Source organism: Thamnophis sirtalis, unplaced genomic scaffold (genome assembly GCF_051295495.1).
Source record: "Thamnophis sirtalis isolate CommonGarterSnake01/CBP01778 unplaced genomic scaffold, rThaSir2_p1.2 scaffold_8, whole genome shotgun sequence".
Taxonomy (NCBI): domain Eukaryota; kingdom Metazoa; phylum Chordata; class Lepidosauria; order Squamata; family Natricidae; genus Thamnophis; species Thamnophis sirtalis.
Window position 1 is genome coordinate 69,758,604 of NW_028261388.1, and position 22,371 is coordinate 69,780,974.

Sequence of the window (22,371 nt, forward strand, 5' to 3'; positions counted from 1 at the left end):
CAGTTAATCACTGAATGAGATATCCCTCCCCCCGCTGCTAACTGGATCTACATACTGAACTTAGGCATAATTATCATAACCTGGAAATTATGTATAGAGATGCAGTGTTTCTACTTCTGCCTACTGAGGGCTGCTCTTCCAAGCAAAGTTAATACATGTGGTGGAAAGTTATGCTACAGATTATTTCTAATTTTGTCTACATTTTATTGCTGACTATAATTTATTTATGCAAGAACTAAAAGAACAGAGATTAACTACATTCAAAGATATATTTGTTAATCCTTTTAAGGAAATGTAAAAAGCCCAATCTTATAGAACCAAGGGAGTGAACAACAGCTTTACTTTTGCGTTCTATTTTAACATTTGGGATCTTGTCTCTGGTATAGCATAGTATCATAATAAAATATCATAAGTTGTTTAAGCAGGTTCACGCACAAAACTGCCCACACATTTACTGCAGTATAGGTCACTGAACCAGTTAGTTGGCTATATTGAACAACTGCCACAACAGTGTAAAATATGCATATTCCAGCAGAAGAAAAGCCGACAAGAAGCAGAGTAATTTTTGAGGCTGTATGGTCTCTAATACACAGTGAAGCAAAGCTCTCTGTGCGCAGCCCCAAGTGCAGGACTTTTGCCTTCCTCAGAATTTTAATCAAATGAATATATTGAAATGGATTATTTCATACAATTTTTAAACACTTATACCCTGACAAAAACCAGATATTATCATTATCATTTAAAAATCACCAGAAAGATCCATCTTAAATCAAATAATTTATTAAGTAATTACATGTAAACACTTTATATCGACTAGCAAATACATTGCTTGAGTATTCCCCTTCCCACAAAGGAAAATATTCTGTTTAAAACAGATTAACTAATGGTATACATTCACTGTACAGTGAATGTATGTACAATTGACGCTTTGATTTTCCTCATTTCTTATTCATTTAAAGTGCAAAAAGATATACATTTGATCAGCATTGCAAGACAGTGTCAATAGTAACTTTGGTCTATCAAGTGAAAAACTAGACAAAATTCCAATCTTTACCCTACTATTTTTAAGGGGAAAAGTAGAGAAAACAGACCTTGCAAGACAATCTTTAAAAAATAAATAAATTCCTTTTCACATTTAACTGAAAATATTTTCAACAAGAGAAATACTATTCTGAACAACGAAACAAGCATGTTTACAATTTATAATTAGTAGTTACACATAAACAGTGGCACAAGTACATACATCACAGAATGTCTGAACATTTCCCATTAGGGAAAAATACAACAGTTATGAGATGATATCTAGGCTTTATTCTGCAACTGAAGAATAGTAATTATTTACATAAAAATGCTTAGGTCAACATTCCAGTGTTCTAATGTGTGCACTCATACAATATATGGTTATTTAATAATTTCAGAAGTTACAGAAAAATATATCCAATGGAGCTTGGCACATCTAATAAATATTAACTAGCAAAAATATGCAGACAAGAGAAACATTATTCTGATCTTTACAGAAAATTGACATGTGCAAAACATTCTATATTAAGAAAGGAAAGGTATTTAGGATTACTTTGCCCTGTCAAATCTTTCCATTCAAATACAATGATGTGCACGATTGTGAGAAAAGGGAAATCCCTTTATTTTAAAAGTGGTTATAAATTTTAACAGTACCCCTACGGTCAGATAATAAAAAGTCATCCAGCAGTCATTATTTCTCAAGAGACAATAACATTCTGAACTTCCTGGATTATTTGTGCAGGTACCTCATCTTGAGAAGAAAAGATTTTCAGAACAAGCACTGATTTCCAGAGTAGTTCCCATTATTCTTCTTACCTAGAAAACAGTTTGGAAATGTTTAAACTGTGTACAAGGTGCTAAAACCTTGGTCCTATATTTGAGCCAAGTTCATTCTAAGTTAAGAATTCAAGAGGGCAGAAAATTGAGAAGATCTGAGGCCCGAAGAATTTTAAAACCAATTCAAAATGATTTACTTTTAAACTATTCCGTTTTTATTCTGTTAAATTTGGAAGTGTCTTTCAGTTTTTACTATCTTTCTGATGGCATCTATTCAGAAATATTTACAAACCCTGCTGTGTCATTGGCCACATTTGCACATAAAGGAGTAAAAAACCTTATATGGCAAAATAAACCCTGTTAACTTAGCATTTTATTGGGTACACGTAGCAAAATCACTTTTGCTTCCTCCTCCTGATTGGGATAATGAGAAAAAAAATAGGAACAGGAATTTATTAATAGATTTTTATGACTATAATTAAATATTTCTAACAACTAAGGATTAGATGCCATCTTTAAGGGGCTAAGGTTGAATTTATGAACATTGATTCATTTGAAGGCTTAGTTTCTGATTTGCCTGCAGTGAAAAATTGGTAAATCCTGGCTTGTTTCAACATTTGAAAGTAACAAGAGCAAATTAGCTAGAAAAGTTCTTGTTTGAGTGCTGCCATATATTATCGTAGCCTATCAAATCAGTATTTGAAACTTTAGTCTGGCATTGTGAGCCTGATCATTGTGTAATTCAAAATTTCAGATTACTGTATTTTTCGGAGTATAAGATGCACCTTTTTTCCTCAAAAAAGAGGCTGAAAATCTGGGTGTGTCTTATACATAGAATACAGGAATTTTTTGCCTCCCGAAGCCTTGCCCCTTCACCAAAATGGCTGTGCATACCCTTATGAAGGCTTTCAGAGAGCTCCTGGGAGCTGGGGAGGGCAGAAATGAGCAAATAATGGGCCGTTTTATGCCCCCCCAGCCCCCAGCAGCACTCTATAAGCCTCCATAAGGCTATGCATGCAATTTTTTGACAAAAATTGGGCCCATTTTCGTGGAAATGGAAAATGCGCCGTTTTTTGCTTGTTTTTGCCTCCCCCCAGGCTATTTATGCTTTTTATTTTTCGTGAAAAAAACAGGCTGTTTTGGGGAAGTTTGCAGAGTGCAAAAAGTTTTTTTTTTCTTTTGGAAAGCTCTTTAACTGGTTGATGAGAATTACATTGATCAAGTGCTGTGCCAGCAGAAAGAAACCCTTAGGTGCTTCAGATTGTCAGCTATTTCCTTCTCCAGCACATGGATAAATACACCTGAAAACATCTACCTACCTACCTACCTACTCTCTCTCTCTCCCTACCTACTGTATTTCTCTCTCTCTCCCCCTCTATCTACCTACCTACCTACTTTCTCTCTCCCTACCTATCTACTGTATTTCTCTCTCTCTCCCTCTACCTACCAACCTACCTACTCTCTCTCTTCCTACCTACTGTATTTCTCTCTCTATTTCTATTTCTCTCCCTCCCTACCTACTGTATTTCTCTCTCTCTTTCTCTCTCTATCCCTCTATCTACCAACCTACCTACTCTCTCTCTCTCCCTACCTATCTACTGTATTTCCCTATCTCCTTCTATTTCTGTTTCCCTCTACCTACCTACCTACCTACCTACCTACCTACCTACCTACCTACCTACCTACCTACCTACACTCTTTCTCTCCCCCTACCCACTGTATTTCTCTATCTCTCTCTATTTTCCCCTCTCTCTCTATCCCTTTATCTACCTACCTATCTACTGTATTTCTCTCTCTTTCTCTCCCTCCCTATCCCTCTATCTACCTACCTACTTTTTTTTATTTGCCTCTTCAAAACCTTGGTGCGTCTTATACTCTGGTGCATCTTATACTCTGAAAAATACGGTACCTTGTTAACAGGCACTCAGTAAAGATATAAATCCACAAAGATTTAACAATATCCGGCTTAGAATTCCAGTTGTATGTATCTATATATCTCTTTATCTCTATAGAGATATTTAGTATTGTGGAAAAGTTTGTGCACAGAATTATCTGTATCTTTCTAATTAAGAAACCTGAATACTGACAGAAATATAATATGGAAAAGTAAAGCATATTTGAACAAAATTTAATTGGCATCTGTGCAACAATTTGATTAAATATTGACAATATTACAAAATTACAATATTGACACTAAAAAAACATGACTGATATGCCTAATTAATGACGTCTTCTTTCAATTTGAAATCATGAAAGGAATTATCTATATAGGTAAGGCTCATAATATAGTATTTTAGGAACTTTTTGAATTACACATAATGTATAGGTACTGAAGATGTTTGACTTTTAAATAATATTTTAAGATGAAACATATACATTTGAATTCCAAAGAAGAAAGAGGAGTTCTCTTCAAGTCTTCTGAATGATTTGAAGATGGATCAGTGTCAATTGCTCAGGTTAAAGTTGTGGCCAATAATATTGCACAATCATAATCACAAAAAGAAAGCTGCAAAAGGGGAGGAAAGTTAGTTTTCAATTGGGACAAGAAACTGTGAAAATTCAAGAATGAAAGGGATTTTGTTTAAAAGGAAGAATTGTGATATAAACAAATATAATAAATGCTATACAACTCTACAGGCCATTCCAACATTCCCATAGCATGACAGCCAACATAGTTCCACCCATTTAGTGTGATTCTTGAAATCATAAAAAGCCTTATGCAGAGGAACACGAAATCATAAACCCAATCGCCAATATGTGAGATTCCCAATACATCCATGGGACCGCAGGCATTCAGATATCAGAAGCAGATGACAAGAAGCACATGAGGGTATTGTTGGAGTTACCAGTGCTCCACTGATAGACACTACTTGATTTGTAAATTAAAAAGTATGGCTTGATAGTGATACATGTACATGTACAAAGCAAGAGTTAATGGAAAGAAGGATGCTGGCAGGTAATTTCACTTAAGTATACTCTAATAATGCATCACCAACATTTCAAATGTTCAGAAAACATTGCAATATATTCAATATATTGAATTCAATAAATTCAAAGTCATTCCGTATTGGCTACTCTCACTGTAGATTGGCAACAATTTTATTGGCGTCCAATTCTATTTTTATTTAAATAATTCTGTAGAAATCAAAATTCACTTAAAGCACAATCCGATTTTAAACTCAGTGCTTCATTACTACATGTTAACACTTTTTAGAATGATATAATGTTTAACATATAAATAGTCAATGCCCATCTAAGAATTTTGTTAAATGGATGACTAATTCACTCTGCAATTTTATATATTAAAATAAAGAACATTTAAGTTGAATGTTCCTCTGGACTTCAGTATAATTATTAGCTTTATATAAAATTTTCTAAGATGAAAAGAATGCCCAAAATGCCAGTCTGCACGTCTTAGAAAGTTCAATTTTTTAAAAAATGACGGCAAGCAGGAAAACAAAAAGAATACTCCATACTTTCCATAACCTGAAAAACAACAGAGTTGGTAAATAAGTGGGGAAGGACAGAAACAGGAAATGAAGACTGACCTTATAAACAAAGATATGTTTAGGGCTTCTGGTTTCAGGAATAAACCGATATTTACTGGTAAAAGTCTGCCAAAAAAACAAAAATAGAAACACAATATTACTGGTAAATATTGGTTTATATGGAAAAATTGTCAGTGTATTCCCCAGTTTCTACAGACTACTGCATTTTAACTATTTTGTGTATTATTATTTTTAAAACTGAGAGAGAATGTGTGTGTGAGTCAGACAGAATATGGTATATGGGGAATTTCAACGAAGTATAGTGCCTGGGTTTCTTTTACTGTCCCAAACCAGAAGCCTCGTGCTACTAAAAAGCAAACAAACAAACTTTATTCAATAGTATAAGCACTTTCCTTTTCAAAATATTTTCACATATTTCCTGCTTATGCTGAGCAACATTTAAAATAAGCTTTTCTTTCTATGCAAAATTCAAAGATCATATTAGAATTATGAAAATACATTTTATGTGAAGGAAAAAACAGTCCATGTATTAGAGCTTATATGAAGAGTGATTTTCCCTTAATGTAGAAAGTAAGTCAATCATGATACATGGCCCACTTAGGGAGAATTTTTTATTATTAATAGCCAGCTTTTGGAGATATTCCATTTCCAATGTCATATACCTTTAATTTTTCCTTTGTAGCAAAATACTAAAGAATGATAAAAACTTACAAACCGTGAGGCTGAGTTGCTTCTTAATGATTTTTTTTGAAGAATATAAATTCAGAGATTTAATTGAGATTGGGCAAAGATATTTATCTGTTCAGAAAATGGAATCCTCATTTTTACTTTAAGCATACCTTTAATTTTCTTCTTCATTCTAGGTATATGTACTCCTGGTAGATCTGGGGACATCAGGTAATTATTATTCATTTAATTATTCTTAAGAAAAAATGTACAGTACAATGTCTTTAGCTATAATACTATGATGGGACCAATGAGGCCCCTTATTGTGTAATGATGTGAGGAAGGGGCGACAACAATGTAGTATATTGATTATTGACAAGTTGTTGCTTGGGGATTCAGCTATGGTAGAAAAAGGGTGTGACACATTTCCACAATTGTCCAGGACATGGAATAAGCCAGAGGTGGATCCAGCTTTGGTAAATAATTGGAAAAAATAGGAAGGAGACAAGATTGGAATCATTCATCCCTCTTTAAAGCCGATCTTCAAATTCAATTATGTTAAAATTATATATACTTATCTTCTATTCAATAACCTATTTGTCAAAATAATGAAAAGCAGCATATCATATTCAAAAAACAATCCATGCAACGAGGTGCAAATGAAAAAAATACAGACAAAAATGGGGCAGATCTGACCCTATAATGGATCTGTAAACTCTAAGCTTACAAATGTAAAGCTTGGAGGTTTTGCCTTAAAAGTATTTTTGCATCTCCACAAGGTAAAATAAAACATGGAAAACATTTGTAAAACAGATATTCATCAGAAAAGAAAATTAGACAATATTATTGTACCCAAATCATACTGCAGCACATATTTTAAAATCTGAATTCAAGATAATGTGTTGCTCCTATTAGCATTTCAATTGTATATGGCTATGCAATCAATACATAGCATATAATTTCTGAAAAGCACTTTGAAATATTGCAAAATATAGACTATATCCATGAATGGCACAGGAATACAATCTGCAAACTTGTACCACAAGAACTTGCACTATACTCCTGCACAGCATATATATTAATTCCTCTTGCTTTTTACTTGTCTTGGATTCTTCCATTTTCTGCATCAACTGAAAAAGGAGGTTTGGAATATACCCATTCAACCAAGAAATAAATATTTTTAATGTGTGATTTCTTCATATAATCTTCTGTTTCTTGAAGATCATGAAGTACAAAGTGAATGTGAAAATGAGAAACACTGGATCAGAACAGAAACATATTAAAAGTTTAAACAATTTATACAGTTACTTAGGGGGAAAGGAAAGGGATCACAACAGGAACCATATGGTAAAATTTTCAAAATCTCTATGCAATTTCTTTTCAGTTTTCATTTGCCAACATGATAGCTTTGCTAAATGCAATTAGTAAATGGCAACCCATGACTTTTCTTAAGAATGTGACATCCTTCATTCATTTTTGCAGTATTATTCAGATGATGCTTTTCCCATCACCATGCAATCATTTTTTTAATATTTAATAGAGTTTGCCAGTTCACCTTTTCTGGAGATTACAGTTAAAAGACCTCATCAGTTCTATTTGTCATGGACACTACATATACACACATACACAGAGTGGAGAGAGGAAGGGAGAGGGGGGGGGAGAAAGAGAGAGGAAGAGGGAGAATAAATTAATTGTTTACCTTTCTGTCTAAGAATGCAGGGAAAAAGACAATGGGTACAAAATAAGGGACATGTAGCTCAAAACAAGCTGGAGAAGCCGCCTGTGTAAATTTAGTTATTTAGTTAATTAGTTATCCAATGCACCTTCCTATAACAGTATGGGTTGCTTGTACAACTGTGATACAAGGATATTTTATACAATACAATACACCAATTAAGAGGGAGATGGATGAAAAAAAATCCAAAATGTGTTACAAGAAATTAAATTGAAGGCGAGAACTCACCAGAAGATTCCAACATACTTAATTAACTAAAAATATTGGAACAACAAATTTCTTCGTTGACTGTTTTCAGATATTGAAAATAAACTTAAAAGTATGAAGCAGTACTTTTTTGAACATGCAAATAAATTAGGGAGATGGTTTGGTATACAAAGTAAGAAACAGACAGAAAAAAAGATGATAACCAAGCTTTAAGAGGGGAACAAGACTTAAATGGATAACCAAAAATTCAAATACTTTTTTTGAATTATTATACTAATCTATATAAAGAACGATATAGCTCTTTAGATACAATGGAGGATACTCTAAACTAATACAACTGAAATACAACTAAAAATCTTCCTAAACTACAGGAAAACTACAAGCAAATTTTGAAAAGTTCAATAACAACTTTCAAAATAACAGAAGCAATTAAAAGAGCTAAAAAAGACAAAGTTTCAGGACCAGAAGGCCTATAGAGCAGATTCTATAAAAATTTTGAAGATCAATTATTTCTTCCAATGAAGGACTTAATGAATTCTATTTTAAAAGGGAACCCTATATCAGACTTTGGAAGGATGCCTACATTTCTTTAATACCCAAAGAAGGATTAGATTTAACTTCTGTGAACAACTATAGGCCAATCTCTCTCCTTAATAATGACTATGAATTTTTTACATCTAGGATTATATACATAAAGATCAGTGTGACTTCTTACCTAAAACACAACTAAAGGATAATGTAAGAGTAATTTTGAATATAATTGAATAAATACACCAATGTAGTGACAAAAAGGTTGCATTAATATTTTGGAATACAGAAAAAAGCTTTTGACAATTTAAACTGGGCCTTTATGTTTAAAATAGTGGAAAAGATGGATTTTGGATTGGGCTTTTTACAGGATCTTAAGTCCATCTATACACCAGAGGTGGGTTACTCCCGTTTTGGCCTGGTTTGGCCGAACCGGTAGTGGTATTTAGGCCTAAGTCGCAGAACTGGCAGTGACCCATGCTGGCCATGCCCCCAAACCGGTTCCCTGATCATTGCTGCTGTTGTGGGCATGATGTTGAGTAGTATGCACACATGCTCAGTTCACTGTAAATTGTTCTGTGCATGCGCGAAGCGAACCGGTAGTAAAACCGGGAGCAACCCACCTCTGTTGTACACTCCAGAAAGCTAGAAGTGTGATGAATGGAGACTTTATAAAACCAGTTGAAATCCAGAAAGGAACAAGATGAAGTGTCCTTCATCCCCTTTATTATTTTTTCTAGTATTGGAACTATTAAATAAAGATATTAGACAGGATAACAAAGGACTACAAATTAACACACATAATTACCAATTATGTACATTTGCCAACGATTTGGTATTGATTGTGCAAGACCCATTAGAAAACATTGAATGTGTTATGAGAAAGATTAAAATGTTTGGAGAAATGGCAGGTTTAAGAATAAATAAATCAAAGATGACAATACTAAGAACATAAATGTGGAAGATCAGAAGAGATGGGAATTTAAAACTGGTTTTTAAGTTGTGAAAAAGGTACAATACTTGGGGCTGACTCTTATTGAGGAAAATTCTAAGCTTTACAAAAATAATTATGGTAAAATATGGAAGGAGAAATAATTGAATTTAAATAGGTGGCAAAAATTAGATTTGTCATTAATGAGCAGAATGTCAGTAATTAAAATGAATATACTATCTAAAATGTAACTTCTATTTCAGACTATTCTGATATTGATTACAGATTCCACCATCATACAGTGACAGAAAGATATATCTACATTTATTTGGAAAAATAAAATAACAATAATTAAATCTAAGCTGCTACAACAGTGGTCGGTTCCTACCGGTTCAGCACAGTTCAGCCGAACCGGTAGTGGTTTGGCAGCCTGGGTCACTGGAACCAGCAGTGACCCAGGCCTGCCACACCCCCAAACTGGTTCTCTGGGTGGCACCATAGGCACCATCAACTTGTTTTTTACTTCTGCTCATGTGCAAAGCCATTTTTATTGCATTGTGCATAAGCACACAGCCCTCATTAAGCACGTATGCACGTGAGAAGCGCCCACAGCAGGCCCCGAGCAAACTGGCAGTAGTGACTGCTGGAACCCATCCCTGTGCTACAAGATTCCAAAACAGAGGAGGTCTGGATTTGCTGGATTTTAGATTATATTGTGATGCTTGTTGTCTGGTATGGTTAAAAGATTGGATAATTTTAAAAAAAATCAAGGCTGTTAGATCTCAAAGCATTTGATTTGACATCTGGATGGCATGCCTATCTGTGATATGACAAAATAAAAGTTAACCCTGGCTTTACAATTCATTTTCTTAGGCAATCGATTGCACGTGTATGGTGGAAGCATAAAAGAAGATTAGCTGATAAAGTGTCACTTTGGCTATCATCTCACTATATAGAACAGAGATGATTTCAGAATGTAAATGGATGGCATATCGAGACTAATCGATATTTGAAAAAGAGGGATTTAAGAGAAAAAACAAGAGAGCAACTAGTAAATGAAGGATTTGTTTCTGATTGGTTTAATTATTATAGAATTTTTGAAAGATTTAAATTTGATAAACTTGATAAAAACAAGTTTTGTTTTCACAGGAACTAAATCTGAATTGGACATTAATTTATGTTCTAGAGATGACCACTTGATTCCTAAAGTATATAAAATGCTACTCAGGATGAATCTGGAAGCTGAATGTATTCAAGAGTGTATGGTAAAAGAGTATATGGTAAAATGTGCAAGCAAAAATTGGGTATAATGCTAGATAAATGGATGAATGTATGGACAAAATTATAGTTTGAAAGAAAACTTTTATAAAATAATGTATTGTTGGTACTTGACCCCAGATAGACTAGCCAAAATGTATAAAGGGATTTCTAATAAATGTTAGAAAGGTTATCAAAATCCAGGTTCATTTCATCATACGTGGTGATCTTGCAAATATATGCAGATCAGATCACCACAGCTTGTTCAAAAAAAAAACCATGTCTAAAAATTCTTACTTAATGCAGTGAAAATTCAATAAATTACAATACAATGTCATAGATAAAATAGTATCTGCAAATTAATAAACATTTATAAACTTTTGTTCTTATCTACTTCCCAAGAATAGTACCGTAACTCTTTTGTGTACCCTTTTATACCAAACTGTGATTTTTATATACTTAGAAATATATTTGATGGTTACACTGTAGGTAAGTAGTCTCTCAAAACAACAATCCGTCCCATTATAATATCAGGGAGCGCTGGTTAAGAATACAAACTATTATATATCATTTTCCTATAAAAACATGCAGGCAAAAATCTAAGACAAAGATATTAATGCTATATAGATATATCATAGTTGTTGAGAAGTCATAGGGAACTACCATTGGCACCTACGGTAAGGAGGTTAAAAAGTGAAGATGATATTATGAAAGTACTATATAAAAGAGCTGGGGCTTTGATCATGTTGCCATGACTTTTTGATATCTCACAATGGATAGTACTGAGATGTGTCCTGTCTTTCTTTACTATAGCAGATAAATCAATAGGAATGAAGGAATGACAAACAATATAAAATAGCAACCACATTAAAGTACAGTGCACCAGTCCTTGATCGCTAAAAACATGGCAGACTTGACAAAACAAAAACAATGGCCTCAATACAGGGTGAGAGAAAAAAGTGTCAAATTAGAAAATTATGCAAATTCAAGTTAGACGTTTTGAAAGAAATGTGAGATATTTGTGAGATAGACCTTTAAGTGGTAAGAAACAACCTTTGTTATTCTGCATAATATGGTTATACAATCCTACACCTTGTTATTGAATGTGCCAATTTTAGGGATAAATGGATGTGTTGCGTTTTTATTGTAAAAACAAGAGAGAGAAGATTATAAAAAATTGCATGCCACATACCAAAATAATATTGATTGTTCTGGGAACCACAAAAATTAAATGATATTTTATAAAAGTTTCAATCACATCATTCCTAATATTCAGATACCTGTGAGGCTTATCATTTTTCTTCATTCATTACTACTAAATATTGCATATATAATCTGATTTTATATAATTGTTGTTTTGAGTCTACCAAATAAAACCACTGAGCCAGAATTTCCTTTCCTAAGCAACAAATTAACAAAGCACCAATTTCTCCAGAAAATAAAGAACACTTTGAAGCAAAATATTCTACTTTTGACAGCCAATACGGTACCTTTAACTTAAAAAGTTAATTTCATAGAAACAAGCTTTATTTAATGAAATTTTATAGACATTTACAAAGTTCTTTTTGATGGGCAGTAGACAATTTGGTTTATATTGGACAAAAATTCTATAACTGTCAGTTAAAATGGCCAGTGATCAAAAGATAACTGGAGAACATTAAACCCATTAATCCTTCTATTAAGCATGGGATTAGAAAAAAAACCATGACTTTAAAATATAAGCAGTATAATTTTTAGTGGCGCATGGAACTAAAATAATCTCAGAGGATTCACTTGTTTCAGAATGGGAATAACATGCATTCATTTTCCAAACATTCAATAAGACCTTAAAATCATTTTTAATACAGCATGCAGCTTCTATTCAATCTAAGGGCAGATTTCATATATGAGTTATGGTCAATGGTAAAACCACTAGAGATGTCAAATGATCACTCTAGTAAACTACTAGAGTAGTCAAATGACTGTATAAAATGACTAATCAAATGGAAACTAGCAGTTAGATAGAAATCTTCTGCAAAAATCAGGGTTGTGATCAGGGGTGGTCTTCAAAAATTTCAGCAACGGGTTCTCTGGCAAGTTGCTGGGTGGGCATGGCCATGGTGGGCGAGGCCTAGTCAGTCTCCTGCACCATGGCGCCGGTGGGGGGGGATATTTTTACCTTCCCCAGGCTCCGGAGGCTTTCCTCAAGCCTCTCGGAGGGCGAAAACTTCCTCCCCCAGGCTCTGGTGGCCCTCCGGAAGCCAGAAACAGGCCCTCTGGAGACCAGAAACATGCCTGTTTCCAGCCTTTCGGAACTTTCAGGAGGTCCGTTTTTCCCCTCCCCAAGCCTCCACACGGGCCCTGCACTTACCTCACATTCAAAATGGGCTGTGTGGAGACTCCTAGGAGGGGAGGAATGGGCGGGGTCAGCAAGGGGTGGGATTTGAAGGTTTTTCCAAAGCAGCCATAATGTTAGCTATGGGTTCTCCTGAACCTGAGCGAACCTGTAGCAGCTCACCCCGGTTAAGATGCCAGAAAAAGGAAAATATAGCTATACTCAGAACTCAATCCCATTACCTCATTTTTATAAGGCCATGTAAAAAATAAAATATACTCAGTAAATTCATGGTTTTTATCAGAACAAAGTAGAATTTTAAGATAGAATTCCAGAAATGTGCCCTGATTTTTTTTACCGCACAAGGTAAAATATATGCCTTATATAACGAAAGTTCTAGAAGGGTACTTTTTCTAAGTTTTAAAAGCTTAGAATTTAATTTTTTAAAATCCCTTGAGGGGCTTCATGCTATCACCTGCATTGCCAATATTCTTTCTTCCTTGGGAAAAAATAGGTGTCAATTTTGTTTTGCCTTTTCACTATTTACTGTAGATAATTAGAGATAACATGATTTTAATTCTTCCTCCAAGACTATGTACAATTAGGCGAGTTTCATTCAATTTCTCAAAATATATGCAGAGGATTAAGCTTATTTATAATTTAAAATACATGAACAGATATGACAGGAAAATTCCCAGTCTTTACAGATTTTGAAATACTGTATTTTTCGGAGTATAATATGCACCTTCCCCCCCCCCAAAAGAGGGTGAAAATTTAGGTGTATCTTATACATTGAATGTAGCCCCACCCACCCCCACCAAAGGCCAAAAACACAAGGCATGGAGGCAGCGATGGTCGGTGGCAATCCCTGCAACCTGGAACAGCTGATTGGGGGTATTCTGGCAGTCTGAGCCACCTGCCAATCAGCTGTGCTGAATCAGGCTGCAATAAGTGTTGAAGCTGACCTGGCTGGTCAGAGTTTGCAGCAGCAATCACATTCAGAAAACACAGTAACTGATTCAGCAGGATTCAAAATAATAATAATATACAATACGTTACCAAAAGCAGGTTTTCCAAGGTAGCAGCAAACACAAGCAAAACACAAGTAGTTTCACTTTCAGTTCTCGGCTAAGCCAGGCTCTTTCCTGTCTCCTCCTTGCTCACACAGCAAATTTCAGAGTCCAAATAATCCTCATTGGCTGACTTAATTGCTATGCTTATTCATTGGCTGATCTTGTTACCATGTGTCACCTGAATACCATGGATGCTGGTAGGCAGAGACAGATTTTTTTTCTTTTTTTCTTCCCCAAAAACTAAGGTGCGTCTTATACTCCGTAACATCTTATACTCCAAAAATACGATACCTCTCTAGCTTTTATTTGAAAAACTTCTCTACCTTTTTTTAAAATAGGAAAAGTTGTTTTAGAGGCAAAAAATATGCTGTTGCAGCACTTTTAAAAAAATCTTGTAATATGGAAATACGTGGATCCAAGTACATGATTCATGCATGCTATGTTACAGTGTGATTTATTTGATTTCTGCTTATTGTATTGGACTTCCATCCTTATGCTATCCTCAATGCATCATGATTAAAAACAATCTGCACTTTTAACGTTGTGTGGACTCAGATTTTCATGACCATTAAGAGCACAAGTCTTTCACTGCTCAAACAGGAGCTTTCTATGCTACATAATATGCTTCTTTTCAAACTAAATTAAGTTTCATAAATAAACTCAATTTGGCATTTAATTCAGAGGCTAGCACTGAAAGGAAGGAAAAGGTAGTGATCTAATTGAACGTCTCTTTTTTTTTAATTTCGAGAAGATTTTTTTGAGATGTAAGAGTGCATGAACTTAAAAAAAAAGATTATGCTAGCATTTAAGTGCATGAGTGCCAGAATTTCCATGTTCATTTTTCTTAAACAATTCAGACTATGATCTAATTCTTATATCATGCTAAGCAATTATATATCTGATAACAATATATTGAAGATGCACATTTGTAAAACAGAGACATGAGAACAAGGTGGAAGATCTGGTAAGATTAGCAGTCTCTAACCAGAAACAACTCAAACACTATTATTTCAATTAAGAATGCCCATAATAAAATATTGTGCAAAAATATACTGTTCAATGACTTAATAAATCAAACATTTTTTACTGTTAAATATACAATACTAAGTAACAGAGGAAGAAATATTTAGTAAATATAGTCCTTCCTAAGATCACAAACAATTAGCTATATTTATCTACCCCAAAAATTGTAAAATTTCTATGCTTTAATAGATGAATAATGAAATATAATAGAATATATGAAGCTCAGGGTAGAATTATGGAGTTTTTGGTGCTTTCTGAGGTTGTTTGCTTGCTTGCAGATGTGTGATGACCCAACTAGGTAACATGATGTCTGCAAGCAAACAACCAACTTCAGAGAGCACCAAGAACTTCACAAAACATTGCAGTATTATGCATATTAACCTAGAATATGCTGAGCAGCCTTTTTATTACTTGGGATCATACTTACCATACTTGGAAAGCGGGGCCAAGAACGGCAGAGGACAGAACAAAGCAACTATTAAACTTGTGGACAGGGCCAAATATTTTGGCATTTCTTGATTCGCCTTTCATGGGTATTAATTTTCTTTGAAGCCTATATTAACCTTCACTTTACTTTTCTTTTTGAAATTTCCATCTCCCAGTATTAAGAAATTATGCTTCTGATTAGTTTAGAGTTGCCCACTCGATTAAGGAAAAGCCTGATTCTTATTGCCAGGAAAGCATGAGGGAACTGTAGCTAGAAGATTCATCTTTATAGAAAGCTTATGTTATACAGGTAGCCCTCGGCTTATGATCACAACTGAGCCCAAAATTTATATTGCTAAGCAAGACATTTTTTAAGTGAGTTTTACCCCGTTTTACGATCTTTCTTGACACAGTTGTTAAGTGATCACTGCAGTTAAGTTAGTAAGAGTTATTAAATGAATCTGAGTTTTCAATTGACTTTGCTTGTCAGAAGGTCAAAAACAGTGAACACATGACCTTGGGACACTGCAACCATCATGAGTCAGTTGCCAACTGTCTGAACTCTGATCATGGGGATGCTGCAACAGTTGTATGAAAAATGGTCATGTCATTTTTTTCAGCGATGTTGTAACTTTGGTCACTAAATGAACTCTTGTAAGTCAACATGTAAGTATACATGTTATCAATATATGTGCAGCTTTCTTAAACTTAATGGTCTCCAGATGTGTTGCATCTACAATTTCTGGGAATTCTTGATTTTATAAATCTATACATCTAACGTATATTTGTGCCTAGAGGGTATCAAATTGGAGAAGGTTATTATACAGAGTATAAGCACTGGTACTAGAAAGTACAATGCCCAGAAGGAAGATGGGCAGGAGAAGTAGGATTCTATTGTAAATTTATAAAACAGAAAAATACGTCAGAAATCAAACATACCTGAGATTTTATTTTAAACATGAAATGTGAATGTCCCAAGGGCAAGTAGATTTTCTTGATTTTTTTTTCTTGGTGTTTCACTTCTCATCCAAGAAGATTCTTCAGTTCTAACTGACTAGTGGGGAATGGAAGGATTTGTACTCTGAAGTCATCTGGTTGTTAACATTCTGAGGGTCTGTTGTTAGTTCTCTGAAAGTTGGTAAAGCAACTTGGGGGTTTATCTGCATCAGTATTTTCAATGAACAACCCCCCCCCCAAAAAAAAAGTCCAGTTGCTTTTTGAAAAAGCACCTTTGGAACAACCATGACCTGGATGATTTAGAATCTCCATAGACATTTAAAATGTCAATACAATTATTCTAATTCACTGTAACTAACTTTTTGACAATTAACAGTGCATTATGGGATCATCAGTTATTCTTATATAATATTACTACTACTCCATTTTTAGTTTACTGATAGGTAGCTGACCAAGACACCAAATCAATTTAATTTTGATTTCTGAGACATAATATGGCACTAAAACATAACCATCACTCATTCCAAACATATAGGAACTGTTGGTTAAATGAAATCCTGAACGAGATGAAAAAAGGGATGAGGCAGAGACACATGTTGTAATTTCAAAATTCTTAAAGCCATATTTAGATGACCGAAACACATTCCTATTAGTGAAAGTAAACTGGACATATAAAAATATCTAATTTATGAAGTTAATCTTTATCCTTAATCTTGCTAACATAACTATCCGACTCAAGCATTCTAATCATCCTTTGCAGGAAGATTATTTTTTTCCCAAAAGTGTTATTTACAATTCCAAGTTGATTTGTTACTATTGGTCAGCATGAAGTCATACACCGGTAACTTGTATGTACTTATTAGTGCAAAAATCCCATCTAATTAGGTAACTACAATATATACAATAATTTGCAGAGCTTTGGCTATTAAAAGCAGTGTTACAATGTTTTAAAAGTAAAAAATGTTGTTCTTTTGAAATGTTATTTCTGGCCTACTATAGGCACACTTAAATTTCCTTCTTCTGCTTCTTCAATAGACAGATCTACAACATTTTACAAAATACTGATTGGGTGTTTCTGTTTCATACCAGTAGTACTTCTCAAAGAAAGCTACATAGAATCAGATGCAGTCCCTGAAATGATACTTTAAAAAGTGACACTGTCAAGTATTTTTATGTTTACATTTTTATAAGTTTTCCATTATCTGCATGCAAAAGTTGCTTACACCTTTTATTCTTGATAGATTAATAAATGTTGCATTCCCCATTTTTGCCCTTCTCTGCTAATTTTTTCTAGCACTCAGATAATTTCTGCTCTACAGTAAATATTTTTTCTTAATTACTTTAGCTCCCCCTCTGGCTGAAAATGGCATTTTACAGCATACAATAATAAAGAGGCATGAATCAACAGTGGCTAATTTTAACTCATTTATTTAATTTCTCAGACAGAGCAACTTAAAAAAAACAAGTGGAATTAAAATGAACACAATTGCCATGCTGTGATAGTCTGAAAGGGAGATCATATTTTAAAAGTTACTTGACAGTGCCCCTTTCATTTAAAAATAAAACAAAAACAGACTTATGTTTATATTGCAGTGGATTTCAAGTTTTCTTGCATTTCATATAAAATATCATAACTGTGGATCTTTCCTACAAGACACTGAAAACATATTCAGGAAAAATAAGGCATGTTTTCCAAAAGCTGGATGCTTGGCACATTTGAACATACTTTTAAAAAAAATACCAAATATGATCAAATATACCATTACTTTTATTCATCTGGCCTTTAAACAAGATTTTCTCACTATTGCTTATTTTAATTGTGAGTTATTGTACCTTTATCAAGTACTGAGCACCTCAACTGGAAAAACATGAATTCAAATCAAGCTAATTTATGGTTCAAATAACAGCATATTGAACAGGTCCTAAAGTATCTAGTGTGCCTACGGAGGTGAGGGGGGAGATTCTTCAACTTGGGACACCAAATTCTGCTGGAATTGGACTAATAATAAAAGGAGAATTATAAAATTCACATGTCATCTTGTTCCATCATATAAGGCAGGGCTCTCCAACCTTGGCAGCTTTACGACTTGTGGACTCCCAGAATTCCTCAGCCAGTGCATGTGCTGGCTGAGGAATTTTGGGAGTTGAAGTCCACAAGTCGTAAAGGTGTGCGGGTGTGTGTGTATTTGTTGACTAAAATAGCTTCAACATTGCTTGGGATCAGACAACAGATTTAGAAGGTCAAAGGTAGGTAAGGACTAACTGCCTACACTATGTACCTTCATTCTAGTTTTGCCTTTGATAAACATACATTTATGTTATACAAATCAGGTCACAGGCAACAATGGGACAAGTATAATGTACGATCACACCCTGAGAAGCAAAGTACTCACTTAAATTCTCTTTACAGGTCTACAGTCTATGTCCACTCTAAAACCAAGTTGAGTATTTTGCTGTTACACAAGTTTGATTTAATTCAAATGGAACAAGACTGTCCCTCTCCCCATACAAAATAAGTTATTGCTAAAAACAACGCTTCTGCCAATCTCTAGAATTAAAACTTTAGACACTGTAGGGAATAGTGGAACTTACAAACAAAATAGCAAAAATTAAAACATTTAAGCTTTTCAACTACCTACAGCATGGAAAATGCAGTCCTTTCTACATCAAAGTTCAAATACAGTATGAAACCGCCTACAAATGCTCCAATTAAAACAAAGCAAATCTGACACTCAATGTTTTACATGCGGCCAAAAACATTGTGCACCATGGAAGTTTACTTTTTCCTTATGGAAAAGTGCATCTTAGAAAACAATTGTAATAAATTCCAGTGATTCTAAAAAAAACTCCTAACCACTATAATATTATTGCACATTTGGTGCTATATAGACACCATTAGCAAATATATTTAACTAAAAATAAAGGATACAACTGAAACAGACTTGCCTTAATAACTTATAATACATCTGTAAAGAAGGGGATTATTTTTAACCAAAAATACATTTCTTTTGAACGATCATTGTCGTACCTAGACCCAATCTCTTACAATCAATGAGAACCAAAACACAGTTCTGTTCCTACAGGTAGAATCTCCTACATACAGTAGTTAAATCCACACTGATAAATTTGTCAAAGTAGCTTAGAAAATGAATACACTCAGAAACTCAAGAATCAATAAGATTCTTGTTTTGTCCATTCTTCCTACAGAATTCCAACTATTTTTTTCTATGTTTTAAGGCATCATTTATTGTTTTTCACTTGCAATGATGATAGTCATGCAGCAGTTTAATGATAAAAATATATTAATATTTTACTATACAGCAGCAAGTAAGTTAGTCAATTAAAAGCACAAACATTTTAAATAAAAATCTGTAAAAGTATATTACTACAAATAATTGCAAGTTGGAGAACACTTCCAGAAAGGTTAGTATTCTCACAGACTGTTTTTATACTTTACAGCTTTAATATATATCACACAAAGTACATAATTATAACTGAAGGTTTGCACACTTGGGGAGGAGTCAATACTACATGAATAAAGTATGTAGCCAGTAACAACTAGCACCACAGCTACATGAAAATTTCTTTACAACACACCAACTTGGCTTTTACTTTTAAAGGAAATTCAAATCCATGGCTCAGTAGAATTATACCATAATCATGTTGAACTGATGTCTACCACAGGCCTACACAGGTTAGTTAGCACTAGCATAAGCTGAAGTTTTGACTGAGACTCTGAACAAATTAAAAGAATAGTGCTAGTGGCCACACAAAAATCCTTACCACCTGTTGTTGAAAAAAAAAGGCATACTGAAAATCGCTGCTTGTTAAAGTACTTTAAGTACACTTCATAAAAATATATATATTATGAACAATACAATTACATCTCATATACACAACAATGACAAGATACCTACTTAGTTGTAAACCAAACAGGTGCAGAAAAATATGGGAGATCATTTCTCTCTCTCTTTTTACTATTTGAATAACTTTGGTTCAAACCATAAAAATCACAAGTTAGCAAATTTCATTTAAATGCCTTTTTAATATTTTTCTTTATGTTCACAGAAGTTTCACTGACCATTTTATATGCTTAAGGTCCAGATGCAATGCATATTGTATAAAAGAGAGCACTTATTGTTTACCTTGCATGAATTAAACCTACGTACCTTTAAACTCTACAGACTTCTGCATAACATTTAGACAAAGCTCAGACACACAGCATGCCTAGCCCTCGTATATATATACACATCTCTAATCACAGGTATATAGGGTGTCAAATATACTATAATAACCTCCATGAAAGGTTTTGAAATTTGGTAACAAAATGAGAAGAAAAACTAAAAATATTATTTTACGTGTTCTAAAATATCTCTTTTTTGTGCTAAAGTCAAATGTTAGCTCAACATGAAAAGGACATTTTCTCTTTTTTAATATAATTCAGCAATATTTTAATCTTGACCATTTTTGCAAACACTTTTTTTTTAATAATAGCTTAAACGTGTACAAAAGTTCTTGGTTAATTAGGGAAATAAACACTCAGTTCTTTATATTTTTTTTAATCAAGTAGGAAACACAGTTCATCTTATATAATGTTATTACTTTTTTTGTAATTTTTTTTTGTTTGTTTGTTTTTAGCAGCTGCTTACTGTTTTATACGATGAGCAAGAGTGGAAGGAACAATCCAGCGATGGGGTGAGAGAAAGAAGTTGCTTGCTCGGCTGTCAGTTTTGGTGGTGGATAGGTAGATGGTGCTCCCCTTGGAGTTATAACAGGTATATTTAACGGTATGCATTATTTTCGGCTTGTGGATGTTGGTTTTCTCTCTCTTTCTCTCCCTTACAGTATAATGTCTTTCTCTGTGTGTTGTTGTCATTATTACCAGTGTCTCTGTGTCGCAGGGCAGGGAGGAGGCAGCCAAACAGGGAGGAGGGATGTGGAGAGGAGGGAGGAAAGATAGATGGAGATCAATCCTCCTCTGGCTCCTCCGCCTGCAGCAAGGCTCCGGGCGGGCCAGTGGGGATAGCGGTGCTGCTGCTGCTGATTTCGGTCTCTGGTTGCTGCTCTGTTCCGCCGGAGGAGGAGGAGGATGCGGCGGCGGCGGCCCGCTTGTCTCTCTGCTTCTCCTGAATCTTCTTCATCTCGTCCGAGTACTTGCAGAAAGTGTGTCCGAATTTGGCCCACACCTTGTAAGGGACGGTGATGGAGTTGCGGTAGGTGGGCTTCACCTCGCTCACCCGCATGAAAACGCCGTACTTGTTGGAGCCCACGTCGAAAAAGAACCGCTTGTTATCCACCGTCAAGGAGGTGCCCTCGGGCAGCTCGGCCGGCTCCTCCTCCACGCCGTAGTCGTCGATGAGCTTGGCCAAGGCGTCGCGGAACTCGATCAACCCTTGCGCTGGCAAGGCGATGGTCTGGCCCTGTGTGGAGCCGAGGCCTGGGCCGCGGTTGACTGTCTGGCGGATGCGCAGGAACCGCCCGCGCTGGTTTTCCTTCAAATCCATGTAATACTTGCGGTTCTCGCGCACCAGGAATTCGCTTTTCAGGGCCCGCCGGGGCTCGTCCGCGGCCTGCGCCAGCTCCGGCGGTTGGCTGGGCCCCAGCTGCGCGTAGTGCTCGATGAAATCGCCCAGATAATCGCGGAACTCCACCGCCACTGACATTGAGAGCGTCAGCCGGCTCTTGCTGCCTCCCGCACCCACCTCCGCGATCTTCAGGAAGCGGCCCTTGGCGTTCTGCTTGACGTCCAAGTAGAAGCGCTTGTTCTGGATGTCCACCCGCTTGGAGGCCAGCTCCTGCGTCTCGTGCTGGAGGCCCACCCCGCCGCCGCCACTACTGCCGGGCCCGCCGCCGCCAGGGCCCGAGCCCGGCGCCCCGCCGCCGCTGCCGCCCTGCTCGCTGCCGCTGTCTCTATCCGCCATGATGCCTTCGGGCTACCCGACGCCCGC

At 35.4% G+C, this 22,371-nt stretch overlaps 1 protein-coding gene across 4 annotated transcripts; it reads right to left on the bottom strand.

Annotated features, from left to right (window-relative positions):
* Nucleotides 1-764: 764 nt before the first annotated feature.
* PURA (purine rich element binding protein A) lies at nucleotides 765-22,344 on the bottom strand. Of its 4 annotated transcripts, XR_015697550.1 has the most exons (4): nucleotides 21,073-22,344; nucleotides 5,346-5,411; nucleotides 4,174-4,303; nucleotides 765-1,836 (listed from the first exon to the last, which is right to left on the bottom strand). XR_015697550.1 is itself a non-coding variant. In XM_014059448.2 (1 exon), exon 1 carries the CDS (start codon nucleotides 22,342-22,344, stop codon nucleotides 21,391-21,393), a length of 954 nt encoding a protein of 317 aa, XP_013914923.1. In that variant the 3' UTR covers nucleotides 20,449-21,390. The 4 variants fall into 4 exon arrangements, 1 of the variants encoding a protein (XP_013914923.1); XR_015697549.1 differs by lacking the exon at nucleotides 4,174-4,303; XR_015697551.1 differs by lacking the exons at nucleotides 4,174-4,303; nucleotides 5,346-5,411.
* Between the last annotated feature and the right edge of the window lie 27 nt (nucleotides 22,345-22,371).